This window comes from Homalodisca vitripennis, chromosome 3, assembly GCF_021130785.1.
Source record: "Homalodisca vitripennis isolate AUS2020 chromosome 3, UT_GWSS_2.1, whole genome shotgun sequence".
NCBI lineage: Eukaryota > Metazoa > Arthropoda > Insecta > Hemiptera > Cicadellidae > Homalodisca > Homalodisca vitripennis.
The window spans coordinates 17,541,239-17,564,045 of NC_060209.1; the positions used below are offsets into that span (position 1 = coordinate 17,541,239).

The 22,807-nt window shown below is 34.1% G+C and overlaps 1 protein-coding gene across 2 annotated transcripts in view; it reads right to left on the reverse strand.

Moving 5' to 3' along the window:
- Positions 1-2,076: 2,076 nt before the first annotated feature.
- LOC124356652 (1-phosphatidylinositol 4,5-bisphosphate phosphodiesterase classes I and II) overlaps positions 2,077-22,807 on the reverse strand; it is a 352,296-nt gene continuing 331,565 nt past the window's right edge. For both annotated transcript variants that reach the window (XM_046807779.1, XM_046807778.1), the window contains exons 11-20: positions 21,822-22,005; positions 19,965-20,156; positions 18,208-18,417; positions 16,578-16,897; positions 9,333-9,641; positions 7,640-7,892; positions 6,974-7,089; positions 6,754-6,860; positions 3,546-3,722; positions 2,077-2,213 (exon numbers count right to left, since the gene is read on the reverse strand). In XM_046807779.1, coding sequence (XP_046663735.1) covers position 2,213; positions 3,546-3,722; positions 6,754-6,860; positions 6,974-7,089; positions 7,640-7,892; positions 9,333-9,641; positions 16,578-16,897; positions 18,208-18,417; positions 19,965-20,156; positions 21,822-22,005 — 1,869 coding nt within the window. In that variant the 3' untranslated portion in view covers positions 2,077-2,212. The remainder of the gene's footprint in view (positions 2,214-3,545; positions 3,723-6,753; positions 6,861-6,973; positions 7,090-7,639; positions 7,893-9,332; positions 9,642-16,577; positions 16,898-18,207; positions 18,418-19,964; positions 20,157-21,821; positions 22,006-22,807) is intronic.

A 22,807-nucleotide genomic window follows, 5' to 3' on the forward strand; every position in this document is an offset into this window, starting at 1 on the left:
AAGTGATCTCTACTGTATATGGATTTGTTTCATTATGCTTACTTTCTTGTTCAATTAACTGAAGAAATCTGTATATTAACAGGATTGAATCCATAAGAATTCTGTAGAGCTCATAATAATAATCTTCTTTATTTGTCATAAAAATGAACAACATTATTGATAAAGTCATGGTATACAATTTATTAATACAGCCAAGTCATTAAGTACAAAAATGAAAATAGATACAAACGTTCATAAAAATTCATTAATGATAAATAATCCATATTTTTTTAATTGAAGAATTCATTTAAATTAATTGCAAAGTGGATTCTCCAACAACCAGGAATAGAACTTATTTTTAATAATATCAACGGGATATGAGCAAATCTTTTTCTCAAAAAAGTTATAAACTCTTAAATACACTACAAAATGACTTGTTAGGGTTTTTTTAAATGAAAGAGTCCAAACAGCAAAAAATACTGAAATACTGACTGCAGTACCTCTGTACATCCTAGAAGTAGTTACTTATGCAAGTCAACAAGACCTGATAAGAGGAACTGGTACACATTTCTAAAAGCAGTGCAAAATTACACACTTCTCACCCACGGAACTTGAAAAACAAAAAGAAAAAAAAATTCTGAAATAGTATAAACAATGTCAGACTTATTGCGTTCATTAAAATAGAAGGGTCCATATACTTTACGTTGCTAAGAGCACAAAAACTTCAGTTTGGGTGAATCCCTCTTGTACTCAATAAACTCCCTTTGCAATTCTAATCCTCACATCTTACATTGTTATGGTTTACTTAACCACTGAGGTGAAAGATAGCCACATCAGAAAATCCATAATTTTTAAATTTTTCTAATCATAGGAAGGCAAAAATCGCTGTGCTTTGGCTTTAATGCTGCAGTTTGTATGATTTAAGCTTCACCTGTCTGCATGCAACATGCCATACTCCAAAATGTGGTATCTGAAAAAGTTTGAAAGTTGATGTTTTAGGACTGTGTGCATACATACTCAATTCTCTCCACAGTGTCCTCCAGAGTCAATGGACAGCCTGAACTTTTCTTGACACACAAACACTCAATTGTCCCAAAAACTGCCACCCCCAACAAGCTATTCAGTTCCGATGAGGAGGATCCTTACTGTATTTTGTCCGACAATTACATTGAACTTATCCATTAACATCCATTATTGTCCGTTAGTGCTGATAACCACTTCAGTTATATATGAGGTGTGTTCCAAAAATAATGGGAATTTTAAAGTTTTGTGGGTTTGGAGAGTCCGATTGTCAAAAATTTGTTTATTATGTTGGTATTCATGCTCCTGAAGTACAAAACAATTTCCGGCTGTATTAATTGTTTACTTTTTCAGTGGCAGCTGCTAGAGTTAGACATGTTTTATGAAGTCAGCGGTGTTTGTTCATTTAAAAAATGGATCAATGAATTTGTATCAAATTTTGTGTGAAAAATGAAATAAAGTGTAACAAAGTGTGGGAAATGTTAATAAAAGTCTAAGGTGTGTCTGCTATGAGTGATACAACAGTCTATGAGTGGTATAAACATTTAAAAGATGGCCGTGAAGACATTGAAGATGACGAACACTCCGGACACCCCAGCACATCAACAATTGATGAAGACGTGAAAGAAATTGTTGTGAACGATCACCATATTACGATTAGAGAAGTCGCTGATGATGTTGACATATAAATTGGCCCATGCCATGAAATTTGTTAAAATGTTTCGGATATGAAAAAGTGTGGCAGAAAAACTTGTCAAAAATTGTAGATTTTTTAACAAAAAACCGTGGCGAATGGAAGTTGCCGCCATGGACATAGCTGTATGGAGGCAAGTAATGTATTATACAATTTTTGACCATAAGATTGTGCACATAAGTGTTTTGACATCTCAATCAGTATAACACCTAGGAAGCTAGTGAAACTTGAACAAACAGTTATTCTTTTTATGGTTCTATAGCGTATAGAAAAATAATGAGTAACATATTATATACCTTGTAATATATTATTTATATGGCAATAATATTTGACACAACTATACTTGCCTCATGACCTCATCCTTGTCCTTGTGCACCTTGGCCAGTTCCTTGACCTCATTCCTCCTGACAGTCTCCAGCCTCCTCATCACCTCTCCAGTCTCCTTCTCCAGCAGAACTCTCAGGGTCTTCAGCTGGTTACTCTGAGAAGTCTTCATCGCCTTATCCAAAGCGGCAAACATCTGCCAAATATTGTACTGAGTAAGCAATACCACTCCATGTAGTCGTCTCATGAAAACCAATAAAATCAATTTAACCTAGGTTGTTTGTAGGCACCACTATTAATGCCCATGTAGGTTACATAGGCAAAAGCCTATTCCAATATCTGCCTCCATTTCAAATGGTTGCGATTTTGAGGCTCTTAACATTAAAAACTTATTTCATCTCGTATAAAAAAGTGGTGATTTAACTGGGTTTATAATATTACACAATACTTCTTGTTTAAAGTTCGTTATTGACAATGGAAGGTTTGACAGTAGAATAGCAGGATTTTGGACATTCACTCATTGTTGTTATATGGTAAAAGGTAATAACACAAAGTTTCGAGGATTGGAATATATCCTCTTCGTCAGGTGGTGGGGAGGTGTACATAAAAAAATACCAGCTCCAATGGTACTCCTGGTCAACGAAAATCCGTCAAAGCATGAAGTGAGCACGACCACTGTCAAGGTACGCTTGCACACAGCCGGGAGCAACAAACATGTTCCAGTTGAAAGGTATCAGCTGGTTGCTTGACCCCAGCTTTGCAAGCGTACCATTTATATGGTTGTGATCGTTTATTCATAGACGGATTTTGTTGACCAAAGTACTGCTGGAATTGGTATAAAAATTTGCAAAATAGTTGGTATCTTATAAGTTTTTATAGCTCGACTGGTTTTTTTTTATTACTTCTCTTCAACATTTTCCAACTTTAATAATACTAAAGCAAATCACAGAATTATTATTTGAGTTTTTTTCTCTTATTTGCATAACCTATATGCAAAGTTTGATATCTGTAATTAAATACTAGTTATAGAAATATACATTAAAAAAAAAAAACAAAAATACCATATAAACACATTTTCTCAACCTATGTTTATAGAACATGTTTTTTTAAACCATGGAGTACTATCAGCAACAGAAATATTTAGCAAAAAGCACCAACTGTATATATACATACAGAATACAAAAGAAGACATACGGAAAACACCAAACGACCAGAAATAGTGATCACTCTTAAAAAGATGAAATACAAAACTCTCAGATATAACTTTGGGATTCATTTATATTCTAATGATATTAATTTTCAGCGATTAACATCTTTTTTTATTAGAGACATGGGCCAACAGAACAACAAATATAAAAAGAAAACCTGCTTTAACATAAAGAACATTGTTTCAATAATATTTACTTAGTATCTTACATAGACGTTCAACATTAAATATTGTGATCAGACAATTTTATCTTGTAATTATTATAACTTTATCTTAGGGTCGAAGGTTAATAGTAGTATAATTGTCAGGTTCACTACTGACCAACTCGTGGTACTTCTCCCTGAGTTCCCGCATCCTGGGTAACATGTTCTCGGTTGATGGCCAACAGCCGCTCGGATTGACTGCGTGGTAGCCTCATATCGCTGTGTTATCCCCTTCACACTCTGAGCCCTCGGACACTTCAGCTGGTAGTAGGCTGCAGGGGCTACAGTCTCACTTCTGCAACAGCAGGCATTAGACAATAGATTATATGATAAGCGGATTAACACTAAAATAGTTGCACTGTAATATCTTTGAACTTCCAGAGGCCAACCCCCATTTAAGCCATATTTTGCCCATCCTCATAGGCCTATGCAAGAATCCTACCAAACAGAATAAGGAGGGACAGTCGATACAGTACAAGGTCAATGGTACTGATAAAAAGTGCTATGATCACACACTGTAACAGATCAATATCGGGTAAATTATTAAATTAAAACGGTTCGTGCTGAGAACAGTAAGCGGTAATTGAAAATAAATACAAAAAGGATAACTGTCATTCAAATAGAATATATCGGTTTGGGTTGGAGGCTAAATAGGTGCTGATTTCCAAACATTTCCGGTTGTGTGGACCTCGTTGTTGTAAGCCACCATGTTGTTTAGAAAGATCTCGGCCTGATTCCTTATCTTACCACCCGAGACTGTAAGGGGAAGCTTGTATTAAAAAAAAATTCTTTCTATTACTCTACATGTTATATCCAAAATTTAATAAGATAACAAGTTAAATACAAAAATTTGCATATAATCTTCAAATGAGACAGCCAAATCTAAATTTGTGCACACGTGCTAAAGTGTGTATATAGAGAATGTCATAAGATATTGGAAGTAGTGAATTCAATTTAATAAATTAATTGATTTGAATGCTGATTTGAACACATTGTAAATTATTTAATTTCCATCCAAGTGAGTGAAATCAATTACATGAAACTCAACTATTGTAATGGAGTAAATCTACTACTATGAAACAAAGTGTTGCAATAGTTGAAAACTGCAGACGAGTCTTATGCACCTAAATATTATTCAAAATTGACCAACAGACCTAATTTTTGTAAAATGACAAATTTATTAAATTCTGATTTAAAAAAATATAACAACAATAAGGAATCATAAACATTAACACAGAACCCATACAGACAACAATGAGGGGGGCTATTAACAAGAATTAAAAACGGATCAACTCAGCAACACAGGATGTGAAACCTGAGCTATCTCTAAATCTCTAAGATCCAAAGTCCGACATCTTAGGCCACTCAGCCATTGGCTCTCTCATTTCACTTAAGCAAAATGACTAAACAAAATATTTACTAACAAAATAATACAGATTGTTAATCGCATTTAATTATTTATACTTTGTTTTGAAAGTATTGATTTCGTAAAATTGCACCACGAAATGGGAGATTAAGAAAGATATGTGTTTTAGTGTATGCAACTCTGAATCTCCAAAAATAGTTTTGCAAGGACTAAACTATTATTATTGGGAACATTAGCCTGGAAAAGTTTTGAGGGAACTGTTTATGTACATCATTTGACGAAATATAATCCAACAACATTTTTACACAGGTTGATAGTTAGATAAAGTTAACAACATTCCCCAACACTTGAGAGGATAAGGTTAGAATAATCATTGAGGAACATAATTTCATCAGGAATGAAAAAGACGCTCAGCCATTACGGTTACGACAGCTGATAGGAATCTGGCATGATTTACCTACATGGAGCACTGGTAAAGTTACACATAATGTCATAGTAACTGGACAGAATATCATGGCAGAATTTCTTGTATAACACATACATTTATAAATAAAGATTTGAATTGAAATTAAAATAATCTACTACTGTGTGTAACTTATTTTAGGAATTACTCTATCTAGTTTGTTGCTTATTTCCTATTAACAGAGAAAAAAATATTTATCATAAATAAAACAACACATTATTAGAACAGTTAATCAACACTTGGTATTTGTTCTTTATAAGAATAAGACTAAACGACCACTAATAAAACAAAACATAAATTAAAAATTTTTTAAACCCTAATTCTGTGCCTTTATTGTCCACTTAGTTCATAGGAACCATAACACCAATATTATGTTTTAGTGTTTTAGACAGCTACAAAAATTGATTTTTTTTTTTTATAAAAAGGAGAGGCCGATCCTCTTTTAAGCCTTATTTTGTCCGTCCTCATGGGCCACTGGCCTGTGCGAGGATCTTATCAAACAGAATAAATGGGAGAGTCGATACAGTACGAGGTTGATTGTACTGATAAAAAGTGCAACGGTCACAGACAGGATTTGAACCTGCGCTATCTCTAACTCAGACCCAAAGTCCAACGACTTAGAGCCATCAGCACTCCCTTTACCATGTTTAAACTTTATTTTTGTAATAACAATAGGGCCTAACTATATACCTCCGTCAAACAGTTCAAACTGTAGTCATACACTACTATAGTTTCAAATTTAATAAGTCATCTTCTGGGGTTAATGTCAATAAGTATTTAAAGAGAGGATTATCCATCTGGAGTCGTCATTGTTTAAAATTCATGAACACAGTAAAAAACAAAACGAATAAATAAATAGTACGAGAAATACAACATTTGATAGACCTATCACACACGGATATTAAAAATGATAAAACATCACGGCCGGCAGAAGACAGGACAACTGACACTAGGTGATTCCAGTTCCTGGTGCATCAACGTTATCAGTGTCGGTTTGGGGAGACGTTGTTGCGATGGAGTAACATGTTGAACAAATAATGGGAGCTGAATTTTATCTTCTCATTTAACATCAGTTCACCTAATAAATTCCTTTTAGAATTTGTATAAATTTCATATTCTTCAAGCGTGTTATTTTTGTTCCTTTTATTAGCTAAACTCATATCCATTAAACAAGAAAACGTATCTCAATTATGGCCCAGTGGCAGGACAAAATGGAGACCTTCAGTTATAAATCCAACAATTAACCACTAATCCAATCCAACAGGCAAAAGAAGGTTTACCGGGAGATCCTAATTTGAAGTAATGAAATATAAAAATACCTAGATACAAAAATATTTTATATTAAAAACTGAACATCATAACCAATCACAATACAGATCACATTTGTTCTGGATCTAACAATTTCAATTTTGTTATTGTTCAGTATGTTCTCGTCTATGGCTTTAATATTTAATAGTAACTCATTTGCTTAGTTAATTAATGATTGTTAATACTTACATGTTTTTACTGGACAGCCTCTTGACTAGTTTATTGCCCATATAGAATTTTGACTTGCTTTTTTCTGTGTCTGAGGAAGACTTTTGTGACTGGACTCTACTTCTTTCCTACAAAAAATATATACTGTATATAGAACACAGTGTATAAAACACATTCAAAGACAAAATAAAAATTATACGATAGTATTGAGTTTTTATCACTTAGTTGACTGTAACACTACCTTTTCATGCTTTTTCTTCAGTGCTTCTAACTTTTTCTCCAACTCTGATTTTCTCTCTTTGAACACTTTGTTTTCCATAAGTTTTTCAATCGATTCTGCAATCAGTTCATCGTTCACTGTAACAAAATTTAAAATGACTCAGTTTAGAAATAAATATAACAATTTTGAAAAAGCAAAAAACATCCTGATATCCATAAATTCGGGGTGTTACCCAAACCTCAACAAAATTATGGATTTCAGCCTCACAAAAATGTATGGTGGTAAACTTTGATCTACAAAAGACATAGAATCAAATCCTAAGTAATTGATAAGGATAAAAAAATGAAGCCTTTAATAATATTAATTTGAAATCAGTTTCATTATTCAAATAAATGTTGGTTTTTAAAGTTAATGTCTTGTTGTAATGTCAACAACTTTGTTTTTTTTGTATCAACGACAAATCTCAAATTTGGCACCAATTCACGATTACTTCCTAAACAGGGTTTGATATTATATTTCTACTAAAACCAAAAGTAGCAATTAAATTTTGTACAAGTAATGTTTTTAAAAGCAATCAGTACAAAACAATTCAAAAGATGTTACCTCTGTATTCTGTACTAAAATCTTGTCCAGTTGTTTCGTCTTGAAAATAAACTAGAAAATACTTGTCGGAATTCAGTGGCTTACATGAAAGTGACGATTGCTGGACTTTAGGAGGGCTTTTGTTGGCAGCTAGAGAATCAGCGGAAGGAGCAGTTTCTACCGGGATCGCCAAATCCTCAGTGTCAGTAACTGCCAGAAGGGTGGTGGGGGCGATAGATAAACGATGGACTCCCGGTGAGACTGATGCAGTGGGGGTCAACTCGGGCACCATGGATTGAGCCCGAGGTTTGGTCACTCGGGCAGGAACTGGGCCTCCCTCCACGGGCTCCACTCCACTCTGTCAATCAGAATTTGTTCTTTACAATCACAAATAGTTCTTTAAAAAGCAATAAGAATTATAAAAAATCTTAATGAAAGGGAATCTTGCCTGCAAGCTTTTAGGGACTTCCTCATGGATATCGATAGGAGGCGGCCCTTACCCTAACACTACAAATTTTTATTTTCTTCTATTAGGACAAGAAGCTTATAAATTGCACTTAGCCCTGTAAGAACCTTCCCACTGCTTCCGGAGTGACAGGATATTCAGGATGGGTAAGGTTAGGGAGTAGGGGCCGCCTCCTATCGAGATCCATGAGGAAGAATTAGGGCACTACATCTCAAAGTCATGTCTCCCCGGAAGAAGGGGAGGCCAGCTCTGAACCAGCCTCTCCAGTCAAAGCAGGCACACACTTGTTGAGGCTAGCAAGAACCTTTGAGGTTAGGGAACAATCCCCACCAACTCCAACAGTCATCTCCCACAGTAGACTAGACCTATCGAATTGCCCATGAATCCCAGAATCTCGACATTTGCGGTTAGTGATGTGCTGGTCCTAGACATCTATAAGGTTGCCCAGATTTTAAGTGACACATTGGTTTTTGCTGTGCCCAGTGGTAGGTTCAACTGGAAGGTATAAACCAACCAGAAGTGATCCCTGCTGGGTTTTTAGGGACTTAAATATCATGACATTTTCCTGTTTGTATAATACTATATTATTGTTTACTGGATGTAAAAGCAAATCTGCAAAATTATACCGTTAGAGAAACCATACAAACTTATAAAACTAGAAACAAGTACATGTTAGAGCTGCCAAGGACCACACTTGAAAAAACAAAAGGTAGTCATATCTATATGAAAATAAAACTATTTAATAAATTACCAAAAGGAGGATGGAATATAAATATAAATAGGTTTTTAAAAAAAATTGCAAGCAAATGGCTTAAAGAAAAGACATTTTACTCTGTGAATGAATATTTGGTCTGTTTTAACTTTTGTTTTATAGTTTTAAGATTTTAAGTTTTAACCACCTGATTTACACATTTGAAATATTTATATTGTTACATTTTCATTGGGTTTTAATTGTATATGTTCTGTGTTTCTTGTTCAATTTTTGTTTTTGATTTTTGATTTACCATACGATGCTCTCATTATTACTTATATAATTTCCTTATGACCACTTTCTATTTATACAAGTTAGTAGTTTTGTAAGTTCTTATGTCTTTTGCAACGTTCTAGTTAATTTTAAAATAAGTCTCTAGTTCTAAAATTATTATTTTTTATTTATTACTGCCCAATAGTTTGACAAAGTCTATTGTAACTTGATATGTTGCTTAATGACTAATAAAGACATCTTGAATAATTATTAAAATAAAGACATCTTGAATAATTATTAAAACTAGTTGTTCCAACACATTTAGGATAGTTATATTCTTTGTTTTTTAAATAAAATAAAAAACTAACTTCTCCATCAACTTCCGTGTCATCCGTGAAGACGCTGAGCTGCTGGGCACGCTTCTCCTGCTCACTTTGGTACTTGATGGGATTAGCTAATGCCTCTGCAAAGTCGCTGAGTCCGTCAGGAACATAATCCTTGACGACTATGAGCAGGAACAACGTAGCCAGCGGCAGTGGCTGTCCAGCCTCCGTGCGCAGAGAGACGTGGCGGTATCCGGGACACAGCCCCACCACGGGCAGAACGCGGTGACCTAGTGGCCGCCCACTGTCTTCATACGCGGCAATACGCAGTACGGCCAGCTCCGGTAGCACCACCTGTACAATCGGAATGGACGTCACTCATAGAAAAACACAATCTCAGCCTGATTACCCCAAAGAACACTTGTCAAGAATTGTTTAGTTATTCCGCAACTGAAGGTTATTTGAGTTCTTTTGCTAGAAGCTTAAATATGTAAAGGCTATAATTTTTTACATGATGATAAATCATGAAAAGTAATTGATTTAACCCAACATGTGATATGCAGATCTCACCATATTTCCCTCTCTTATTTTATTGTTAAAATTAAATTCGCAACAGTGTTGTGTATGTGCAGGAATGAATACGTAGTAATTTATGACAATAGATCATTAGCAAAATTCATTCTCTATATACAGTTTTGTCAAGTAATTTGTAACACAGCATCTAGGTTACAGTGGATGGCAGTAGGTTGCCAGCTGGTGGTGCATAACTATTTAGACATCAGATTGCTTTAGGTTGGTGTTATTTAAAGACCAAACATTCAATAAATGTTTATAGCTCATTTTAATTTATTCTGTAATAATATATTAAATGGAATTAGTTTCGATTTAAAAAACGATGCAATTTTTAATCAAAACATTTATTCATATGTTTCTTAGCAATAACACTAAAAATAAATATAAAAAAAAAAAATTTTAGTCATTTTATGTTCAAGAAAAATAAAGTACATAAAAATTCAGTAACAACAAAAAATTTAATGCCCGCTAACTCAACCGAGGCAACATTTTTTTCAGTGCTTTAAGGGTTAAATTAAAATGTAACTTGTAAGAATGAGTGTTACACTCTATGTCAAAATTTTCTGCTCTGACGTTGTCACAGACTGTGTCTAATACATCGTAGTTCACTTAATTGTGGATCTGATGAGACAATGAGAATACTTCTTCATCTAGATTTCACAATTTTTAAGTCTAGTTGTCTCTGACATTGAAACGGTGCAAAGTTCGTTTTGAGCTTCTTGTAACTGACTTTTTTAGGATCACTAGACATAAATTCCAGGAATCAAGACTGTGATAACGTCAAATTTCTGATGCTGTACTAAGCGGAAGGTGAAATAGAGCTAAACACAACATTCACAATGAATCCACCCTTCCCACCATAGCTACGTTTATGAGTATAAAAGTCGGTTGCTCCACCGTGCTTTAGGATACCAGGTCTTAAACATCGTAGTGCTTTCAACTGAACACCAGATGATACAATGAGAACATTACTTCACCTTGATTGCACTTGATTTTGTACAGAGTGCATTGATGTGTCTCAGATATCAAAACGATGCAAAGAGCTCATTTTGAGCTTCAATGTCACTGACTTTTCATGGATCATTTCATGTACATGACTAAAGATTACAGATTACTACAAGCGTAAAGTCTTTGATAGTGACAGATTTCGGAAGCTGCACTAAATAAAAGGTGAACTGGAGCTAACCATTCAAATTAAATCAACCCTTCCCAGCATAGCTATGTTATGTATAATAGTGTATAATAGGAAACGGTACCGTGCATTTGATTTGTGGTAGGGGATACCAATGGACCTTGCTTTTCAAATTGTTAATGTAAATAGTGTGTGAATATAATGACTGTAAAAAAGTGTATACGACCTGGATACTAAATTCAACCCTATTTAAATTCCATAAAGGATCTGGGAATCTCAATTTTTTATTTGAAAAGTATAACTTGATTTACAATTTTTTAGTAAAGTATTGCAAAGTACCCTGTTTCATCTGTGGCACTTTGGGATGTATATATATATATTTTTTTTAAAATTAATTTTAAAATATTTATTTTTACCGTTATTGCTGTGATACATATGAATGAGTTTCAATTGAAGGAGGAACTCTTCTTATTGGAAAAACTATATTCTATTATTTTATAAAAGAAAGCTCACAATTATCAAATAATTTTAATATTTGTACACGAAGCCTTTCAACATCAAAGTTGCCATTGTCAGTGGTGAACCAACAATTCGTAATAGTATAAATATTTTACAATTTAAAACAATTATCAACTGTGTAAAGCTTAATGCAAGATTTTTATAACCTTAAAAGTTAAATGAAATAAATATTAATCTATATATATAAAAATGAATGTTTGTATGTTTGTCCTTTATGGAATCGTGAACTATTGGACCGATCATGATGAAAATTTGTACGTATATGTATTTTTCCACGGAGAAGGTTTATAAGCTATGCCCATCCCTTTCCCGATTCAGGATTCCGCCCCACTGGTTACAGAAATACCCATAAGAAATGCATTGCAGCAAACATATGTTAACGTTCTTTTCAAATTTTTAATCAGCTGTTCTTTGTAAACATATATTACACTTATAGTTTTTAAAGCATAGAGTAAGCTTAAGAGAAACGAAAAAATTTTGTTTAAACTGTTTCTGCATAATCACTGTTAAACATAGACTTTACTATCCAGATAATACAATTCAAATTTGACGTAAAAATTCACCTTTAACTGCAATATTTATTTAATATAAACCATGCTCATGCTTGATCAGAAGAGCAATGCAGATATCATAATTACTATCTTACGTTGGCTACAAATATAAAGAATGTTATAAAATCAACCTTAGTTGTTTTTTTTTGACAGAAGTATGGTTCTCAAAACTCCGTGTGTACATATTCTCTCGATCGAGACAACCAAAGGCAAGCTCAATCGTGGCATCGGAGATATAACTAATTTAATCTAAAATTTATTTATAGTAAAAAAAAAAAATTACTAAGTAATATAAGGACTTCGGTTCTTAAGATTTGCGTGCGGAAAGCCGTGGGTAACAGCTAGATAGAGGCAGGAATATGGTACATACCTTCATAATACGCCCAAGAGGCTCACGATGGAACGACTATCAATTATCTCAGCAATGTTTAGAATGTGATAGAAAAAGAATAAGTGAATATAGTGTACTGTTTTCAACGGGAAATTGCGTGCGAAGCCGCGGGCAACTTTTGCAAAAAATTATTGAAATGCGCAGCAAAGCGCGCCGGGCCCGCTAGTATATATATATAATGAATGATTGTGTGTTTGTCCTTTATGGAATCGTAAACTATTGGACCGATCATGATGAAAAATTTGTACGTATATGTATTTTTCCACGGAGAAGGTTTATAAGCTATGCCCATCCCTTTTCCCGATTCAGGATTCCCGCCCCACTGGTTACAGAAATACCCATAAGAAATGCATTGCAGCAAACATATGTTAACGTCTTTTCAAATTTTTAATCAGCTGTTCTTTGTAAACATATATTACACTTATAGTTTTAAAGCATAGAGTAAGCTTAAGAGAAACGAAAAATTTTGTTTAAACTGTTTCTGCAATCACTGTTAAAACATAGACTTTACTATCCAGATAATACAATTCAAATTTGACGTAAAAAATTCACCTTTAACTGCAATATTTATTTAATATAAACCATGCTCATGCTTGATCAGAAGAGCAATGCAGATATCATAATTACTATCTTACGTTGGCTACAATATAAAGAATGTTATAAAATCAACCTTAGTTGTTTTTTTTGACAGAAGTATGGTTCTCAAAACTCCGTGTGTACATATTCTCTCGATCGAGACAACAAAGCAAGCTCAATCGTGGCATCGGAGATATAACTAATTTAATCTAAAATTTATTATAGTAAAAAAAAAAATTACTAAGTAATATAAGGACTTCGGTTCTTAAGATTTGCGTGCGAAGCCGTGGGTAACAGCTAGATAGAGGCAGGAATATGGTACATACCTTCATAATACGCCCAAGAGAGGCTCACGATGGAACGACTATCAATTATCTCAGCAATGTTTAGAATGTGATAGAAAAAGAATAAGTGAATATAGTGTACTGTTTTCAACGGGAAATTGCGTGCGAAGCCGCGGGCAACTTTTTGCAAAAAATTATTGAAATGCGCAGCAAAGCGCGCCGGGCCCGCTAGTATATATATATAAATGAATGATTGTGTGTTTGTCCTTTATGGAATCGTAAACTATTGGACCGATCATGATGAAAATTTGTACGTATATGTATTTTTCCACGGAGAAGGTTTATAAGCTATGCCCATCCCTTTCCCGATTCAGGATTCCGCCCCACTGGTTACAGAAATACCCATAAGAAATGCATTGCAGCAACATATGTTAACGTCTTTTCAAATTTTTAATCAGCTGTTCTTTGTTAAACATATATTACACTTATAGTTTTAAAGCATAGAGTAAGCTTAAGAGAAACGACAAATTTTGTTTTAAACTGTTTCTGCAATCACTGTTTAAACATAGACTTTACTTATCCAGATATACAATTCAAATTTGACGTAAAAATTCACCTTTAACTGCAATAATTTATTTAATATAAACCATGCTCATGCTTGATCAGAAGAGCAATGCAGATATCATAATTACTATCTTACGTTGGCTACAAATATAAAAGAATGTTATAAAATCAACCTTAGTTGTTTTTTTTGACAGAAGTATGGTTCTCAAAACTCCGTGTGTACATATTCTCTCGATCGAGGACAACAAAGCAAAGCTCAATCGTGGCATCGGAGATATAAACTAATTTAATCTAAAATTTTTATAGTAAAAAAAAAAAAATTACTAAGTAATATAAGGACTTCGGTTCTTAAGATTTGCGTGCGAAGCCGTGGGTAACAGCTAGATAGAGGCAGGAAATATGGTACATACCTTCATAATACGCCCAAGAGGCTCACGATGGAACGACTATCAATTATCTCAGCAATGTTTAGAATGTGATAGAAAAAGAATAAGTGAATATAGTGTACTGTTTTTCAACGGGAAATTGCGTGCGAAGCCGCGGGCAACTTTTGCAAAAAATTATTGAAATGCGCAGCAAAGCGCGCCGGGCCCGCTAGTATATATATATAAATGAATGATTGTGTGTTTGTCCTTTATGGAATCGTAAACTATGTGACCGATCACTATGAAAATTTGTATGTATATGTATTTTTCCACGGAGAAGGTTTATATGCTATGCCCATTGATGTATCTCGCCAACAGGCGGCACTTTACAAGAAAAAAAGTTTTCGAAACACCTGCACATTATAAACTGCAATTACGAGATAGATACGTATATTAAACAGTGAAAACACTATTTGAAGGCGCTAAGTTATGATGTATAATTGCCTTTAAACTAAATTTTTTGGCGGAACTTAAAGCTTAAGTGGTAGACCACTTTGTAATGAAGTACATATGCATGTACAATACATTTTTGACCAGATTTTCTTGATTGTGACATCAAGGTAAAATCTAACATCGGCGTTAGACATATAATTTACCTTCAACCAGAAGTGCTCATACGCGGGCAAAAACTTACGAAAAAGCGTGCGAAGCCGCGGGAAACAGCTAGTCTATATATATAAAAATGAATGTTTGTATGTTTGTGTCCTTTATGGAATCGTGAACTATTGGACCGATCATGATGAAAATTTGTACGTATATGTATTTTTCCACGGAGAAGGTTTATAAGCTATGCCCATCCCTTTCCCGATTTCAGGATTCCGCCCCACTGGTTACAGAAATACCCATAAGAAATGCATTGCAGCAAACATATGTTTAACGTCTTTTCAAATTTTTAATCAGCTGTTCTTTGTAAACATATATTACACTTATAGTTTTAAAGCATAGAGTAAGCTTAAGAGAAACGACAAATTTTGTTTAAACTGTTTTCTGCAATCACTGTTAAACATAGACTTTACTATCCAGATAATACAATTCAAATTTGACGTAAAAATTCACCTTTAACTGCAATATATATTTAATATAAACCATGCTCATGCTTGATCAGAAGAGCAATGCAGATATCATAATTACTATCTTACGTTGGCTACAAATATAAAGAATGTTATAAAATCAACCTTAGTTGTTTTTTTTTGACAGAAGTATGGTTCTCAAAACTCCGTGTGTACATATTCTCTCGATCGAGACAACAAAGCAAGCTCAATATCGTGGCATCGGAGATATAACTAATTTAATCTAAAATTTATTATAGTAAAAAAAAAAAATTTACTAAGTAATATAAGGACTTCGGTTCTTAAGATTTGCGTGCGAAGCCGTGGGTAACAGCTAGATAGAGGCAGGAATATGGTACATACCTTCATAATACGCCCAAGAGGCTCACGATGGAACGACTATCAATTATCTCAGCAATGTTTAGAATGTGATAGAAAAAGAATAAGTGAATATAGTGTACTGTTTTCAACGGGAAATTGCGTGCGAAGCCGCGGGCAACTTTTGCAAAAAATTATTGAAATGCGCAGCAAAGCGCGCCGGGCCCGCTAGTAATATATATAAAAATGAATGTTTGTGTGTTTGTCCTTTATAGACTCAGAAACTATTGGACCGATCACTATGAAAATTTGTATTTATTTGTATTTTTCTATCTAGAAGGTTTATATGCAATGCCCATTGATGTAACTCACCACCAGGCTGTACTGCAAGATATAAAAGTTATCAAAGCGCCTGCACATGATAAACTGCAATTAAGACACAGTTACGTATATTAAATAGCCAAACACTATTTGAAGGCAAAGAAATATACGGGCAAAAGCTTAAGGAGACGCGTGCGAAGCCGCGGGAAACGGCTAGTATATGTATAAAAGTTAGGGTCAAAAAGAATTTACTTATATTTTAATGGAATGGTGAATTTTGAATTGGTCCAAAACCATTGTTTAATACTTTATCTTTATGTTTTTTTATGTATAATGTTTCATAAGAATCGAGTTCTTCTTGTTTATGGACTTGTTTTAATAATGTGAAGTTTTTAAAGTTGTGATTTGTTTCTAATGCTATATATATATATATATATATACTTGAGGATAAAAAATGTAGCAAGGAGTAACTTTGTGTGGCAGTGAAAGGGGCATGATGAATTATAAATTTAATAATGAGAATTGTGTTCTAATAATGTTCATCCAAATAATCTGAAATGTAGCTACAACATTGAAAAAATGCTTACTTTCTTGAAGACAAAGGGCTCCTCGTCATAGACAGGGTTGATCCCATTGTTGGGCACGATCTTGGTGCGGAACTTCTTGCGGACTGTGTCAGCAGGCAGGCCATACATATCCACCTCCACGTATGTGCCACAGCGCTTGTCAGTCAGGAACTGACCCGAGAGTACAGTGACCTTGACCGTACCAGCTATGATACCGTCTACAGTGGACTCGGCAAACGGGTCAAACCTGCGATCCCTCCGCCTCATGAACTCTGGTTTCAGCAGGTACCCACAGCGGTGGTTGTACTCGAAAATTCCCAGATTCAACTGCATCGCTAAGTCTGTGTGAAGCACATTAATAAATGTAATAAGTTTAAAAGTAAAGTATACTTAAAACTGCGTAAAAGTGCAAATACATCCAATTTATTGTAAATTGTCTTAATTTCAGTTGGAATTAGGATTATTAACACTTTCACTGCCGACAACCTCATTTGATGTCGCGTATGGAATTCTTTAGACTGTTGACGTCTTTTGACGGCACCGACTTTTACAGTAATAAAAATGCATTTAAATGTATTTAGACTTTGACATTGATAGTCATTCGCTATTTCCATGTTTTTATTTCTTACTCTATGGATTATGATCTATGAAATGTTGTTGGCAGTCACCTGGAATATTGGAAAAAGTGATTTGTTACGAACTGTCGTTGCGTCTCGGTCGCAGCGACCGTTTGTTATCATTCTGCTAATTTGTCGTCTTCATTGTTATTGTTTTGCTTGCTATTACTTTAGTTTACAACAATTGTTTTGGTAAATACAATAAATCATGACAGTATTGAAGACAATCAAGTGCTAGAAGAGTTACTCAGATTTTCAAGTGACAGTGAAAAGTGATGATGATTTATTCCCGATGACACAGATATGATCCTGATTTTACTTTACCACTGATGGACTTGTTGACATTGTTTTTTACTCAAATACTTGTTTTGTATTTGTTTTATTTATTCGTGATATTGTATGTGTTTTATTTATTAATTTATCTGTATGTACATAAATGAATAAGCTGACTTTGTCTATCGCTGTACTTAAGCTTAATGACAATAAAATATTTCTGATTTCTGATCCTATATAAAAGTTTTGAGATTATAAATAGTGCAAAAAAAAACAAAATCAGGGATTTCCAAGCTAACCCATATGTCCACCATTGTTATGATCTTGTTCTAAAATGCCTTCTCGGCTTACTTCCCGACTCTTTCACCCCCACTATCTCCTGCCAATATGATGAAAATCTATGTACTTTATTAAAAATGCGTATTTAGTTTAAATATAATAATAATACAAGTTTTCAATTAATATTTCCAATCTATTTTAATAAAATATTGTTTATTATAATTATTTCTTACCATTTTCTAAATTTACCTAGTCTAGCATCCGTTATTATACATGGACACTCTAAAATAAATTACGTTGTGACAATATTAAAGCTGTGAAGACCTTGTATAAAATACAGCAAGAAAAAAAACATATGTCTTCTGACCACGCCCACCCACCTTTCTTATCAAAAGCTATCCTGAACTCCAATCAGTTCAGGTTTCCTATATTTTAATATATTTTGCCTGTCTGTGTACATAAAGAGGTTTTGTTGGGCTTACCCAAGGTCTGGTAGTTGAGTGCTACCAGCTGGCACCCAGCATTCCAGAAAACCTGAGGCATGAAGTTGGAGGAATCAAATCGAGTACCAGCCGGATAAATCCGACTCAACTGATGCTTGTTGTAGTTGACAAACTCTATCGGATGTTCCTTCAGAAGTGTTGTTGCCTGCTTCTCGTCAAATGACGACATCTCGTAGTATCTATTCTTCTCTGAGGTCATAAAAAACACAGTAAAAGTATTGTTAAGAGCATGTACAAAGTCTTACTTGACTCGACAACCAATAAATTTAGATTTTGAAAACAGAAACTATATTATTGGTACAATATTTTGGTTTAAAGTAAATAAACATAAATTATAAATTACATTAATCAAAGATTACCAAAGTTATACTCCAAGTGGAATTTTGCTCATAAATACCGATTGGCATGCAAGACTAGTTTATCAAGTCAATATATAAATTTTACACAGTATTTAGTTTTAAAGAATCATTACTATGACTATGACTTAAACTACGAGTACTATAAGTAATATTGGTTTTTGTGTGGTTTTAGTCAAATTTATAACATGTACTTCTTGTACGCCAAATATATTGGTAATTGGTTCTTTATAATCTGTTAGCCACTGAGCAGAATTTGGAAAGCTATTTTTTAGAACAAAATAATAAATTGTCCAGGATAAGATTACGTCTGGCAATGTATAGGACTTGCACCCACACCATACATAAAACAATTTATTAATTGCTTCAACAAACATGATAAATAAGATTATGAAAATACTATTCAAAATCATACAAAAATGATCTGTTACATCAAATCTGTTTTCAGATCACCAAGAATAATTCTACTTAAAAATATGATTAACCAACTAAACTTCAAAAGTATCAAGTAAATTATAAATTCGTAAATTAAGCCAATGGTGGAAAATTTGTAACAAATCCAAATATTATTTATGTAACAAATGTGTCCAGCAAATTAATTTAAAAGTAGTTCTGCAAAAATATACTCTATAATAATTGGTACATTGAAAAACAATTTTTTATTTACTAACTCTTAGGGATTTGTAAACACATTAAGGATTCGAATATTCAAATATATAGGGTGTAACAAAAAGGTTGGACTGGCTATACATTTTCAGATTTTATGCGTTTAGCTGCTAGCCACCATTTTGTTTTTTATTTTTAAAGGTTCAAGAGTACATTTAAAGTGGCTTTGCTCACTTATGCCTTGACAGATTCCATTAAAACTAGTACCATTGGAATTGCAATAAAATGCTCCAAATATTTGGTACCTAGTACATTTTTTATAACTATACTGGTTTTTTTTGTTATTTGACAGTAAACATTTTCAACAGACACCATTTTGTTAGTATTAAAGAAAATAACACCATTAAAAAAAAATTTTCCTCTTATCTAAACCTATGTGCCAAATTTGGTGTCTTTAGCATTACTAGTTTTAGAGATAATAATTTAATTTGTTAATAAAAAATACAAAATGGAGGCTAGGGGCTAAACGAGATGGGAATTGGAAAAAAGTTATTCTTTATTTTTAGCTTAGAATTACACACACAATTTGAAAATACATAGCCAGCCCATACTTTTTGTTACACCCTGTATATATACGGTATATTAAATATTATCAACTTAAATTTATTTTTATTTCTAAATAAAGTGATAACAGTTCAAATACATCAGTAGATACTAAGGATTATCTAAGGAATTTGATGAGTTAGATTACTCAAACACAGACATGAGACTTACTCTCTGAAACTTCAAAGGACGTGAAGTGGACTGGTTGGACATAGTTGACCAGAGCAGATATCTCAGCGACAGCCTCGGTCTCCTTGGTTGTTGACACCTTGTCCGGCGGCTTCTCCTGTAGTTGCATCTTCATCTCCGTCACACTAGCCCCTTCCTCTTCCTCCTCTCCACTGCTACTAGAGTCGTCCTCATCTGTCAACACACAGACACATGGTTCACAATCTCCTGCGCACTGGCAGATCCTACTTCCCAGTTGGCTAATATGTCAAACAAGATGGATAGCCTCAAAATTTATAAGTTTTATTACTATTACGTTAGATTTTGTTTTATTTTAACCCTTCCCACACCATGGACGGATATATTAGAATAGTAGACTGTGACCAAATACAGTTATATCCGATATTATAGATTAAGTTTCTTGGAGAGTCTTTTAGTTCACAAAAGTCCTTCGAAACGCCCAGTGCTTATCGTGGTTGCCAAAAAAGTATTTATAAACGAACTTCACTTTGCGACAGGGGGAGGGAAGTGCCCTTTGTCTAACTCCGACCACCTGCTCGTCAGTTCTGTGTCTCCTACAGAGCCATAACCAAACATATCCGTGGCGTGTATTACCGCTTTCTTGGTTGTCCCGAGCGTGTACGTCTGCTACATATCTCGTTATTATTCTACATCAAGTGATAGTGTTGTGATTAATTTGAAATATTTATCTTAATGTAATTAAACTTTTCAGTTTAATTACATTTTACAATTAAATTCAAATTTATTATATTATTTATTTTAAACAGTTTTGTAAATAGTTCTTTTTTATTTTTATCAATAAATACAATAATTTAAAGTAACTTGACCTGTTTTATACTTTTTTAGCTTTTACCTTTTATAAATTAGTTATAATAAAAACTAGTTTTGAACTTAAAGAAACAAAAATATTTTACTTGTCTTGGAGTTATAGGAAAGTTAATAGATTTATTAGTGGCTTGTGAAGGATTAAATTTCCCAATTACGTGATAAGTTATTGGCTGAGCATTAGTGAAGTCTATGAATTAGAGGGGATGACAAATTTTTACTTTTGTCTGTCTGTCTACTACTTGATATCTCAAAAACTAATTGAGGTATACACTTGAAATTTTGCATGAAGTTTAACTTCTATAAAGGTAACATTGAGTTTGATGATGGTCTATGCCCTGCACAGGCTGAGCGTTAGTGAAACCTAACTTTCCACAGGATCTCTCAAGGACATAATGAGCTATATACTTGGAATTTGGTACATTTTGTTAAGACTCAATAGGTTGGCAAAAGTCTTCTCCTATTTGTCTATCTGTGTGTCTTCCACAGGATATCTCGAGAACGGATTGAGCTATATAGACTCGAAATTCTGTATTAACATTTACTTCTACATCACCAAGATCAGGTTCAATGATGGTGTATATCTATCAGTGGGACTTGGCTGAGTGATAGTGAAGCCTATATCTCCAGAGTATATTTCAACATCTAATTGAGCTATAGGCTTGAATTCTGCCCCTTATCATAGGCCACTTGCCTGTGTGAGGATCCATTTAAACAGAATAAACATAAAAGTCAGTACAGTACAAGATTAAAAGTGCTTTGGTCACAGACACGGATTTAATCATTCAGGATCTTTAAGTTAGATCCAAAGTCTGACGCCTCACACAATGTAGCTACCAGCTCTCTAACTATGTCAGCCAATAGAGTTATCATAACTATGAATTTGTGTGGAATAACTCAAATCTATTAATGTATCATCAATCTTATATTTCAAAATAGCATCTAAAATCATTTCTCTTAACTATACTGGAAGACATAATTTTAAATGGAGAAATGCATGCAGTGTAGGCATACCATTATCTTCATCATCAGGGTTGCTATCCTTGCTTCCTTGTCGGATAGGGGCATGGGGCACATCGCCGTTACCTGTCGCAACCTTACCACTGGCCACTGATTTCTTATGGTGCTTCTTCTTATTCTTGATGATAATCTTTCGCCTGAGCAGCGATGGTGGCGGCAAGTGTATCCCAGGCTCCAACTGCACAAAACAAAGTCACCATTACTGGCAATGAAAGTTAAGTAAGTGATAGTAAATAGTTAATACAGTTTTTTTTCTTAGTTAGGACAAGAAGCTTATAAATTTCACTTAGTACTATTAGAATCTTAGCGCTGCTTCTGGATTCACAGGAAATTCAGGATGGATAAGGTTAGGGAGTAGCCTTCTATCGAGATCCATGAGGAAAAATTAGGGTACTAATCTAAAAGTCATATCCCTCCGGAAAAAGGGGAGGCCAGCTCTGAACCAGCCTCTCCAGTCAAAGCAGGCAGGGGGTGGCACACCCTTGTTGAAGCTAGGAAGAACCTATGATAGTTAGGGAAAGAACCCCACTAAACTCCAACAGTCATCTCCTGCATTAGACTAGACCCTTGCAAACCAGAATCTCAACATTTGCGGTTTGTGATGTGCCGCTCCTGGACATCTATAGAGTTGCCCAGATTTAAATGGCACATCTGTTTTTGCTGAGACCATTGGTAGGTTCAATTGGAAAGTATAAACTGGCCAGAAGTGATCCCTGCTGGGTTTCATTCTCAGTCAGAAATGTTTTATGTTTTAAAAGCAATTCAATATGACAATTTCCATTTAAAATACTATTTTAAATTTAAGTACACTTAGAGTCAACAATTGTATTATAAACAATAAATAATTATATTCTTTATGAGATACTGAAGTTTATCTCAGTTGAAATTTAATGGAAGTATCTGGACAGTTCAACAACTCCCTGTATGATTTATTAAAATTGCTTGGATCTTGAATTCTTTAAAGAAAAGGAAAATTACCC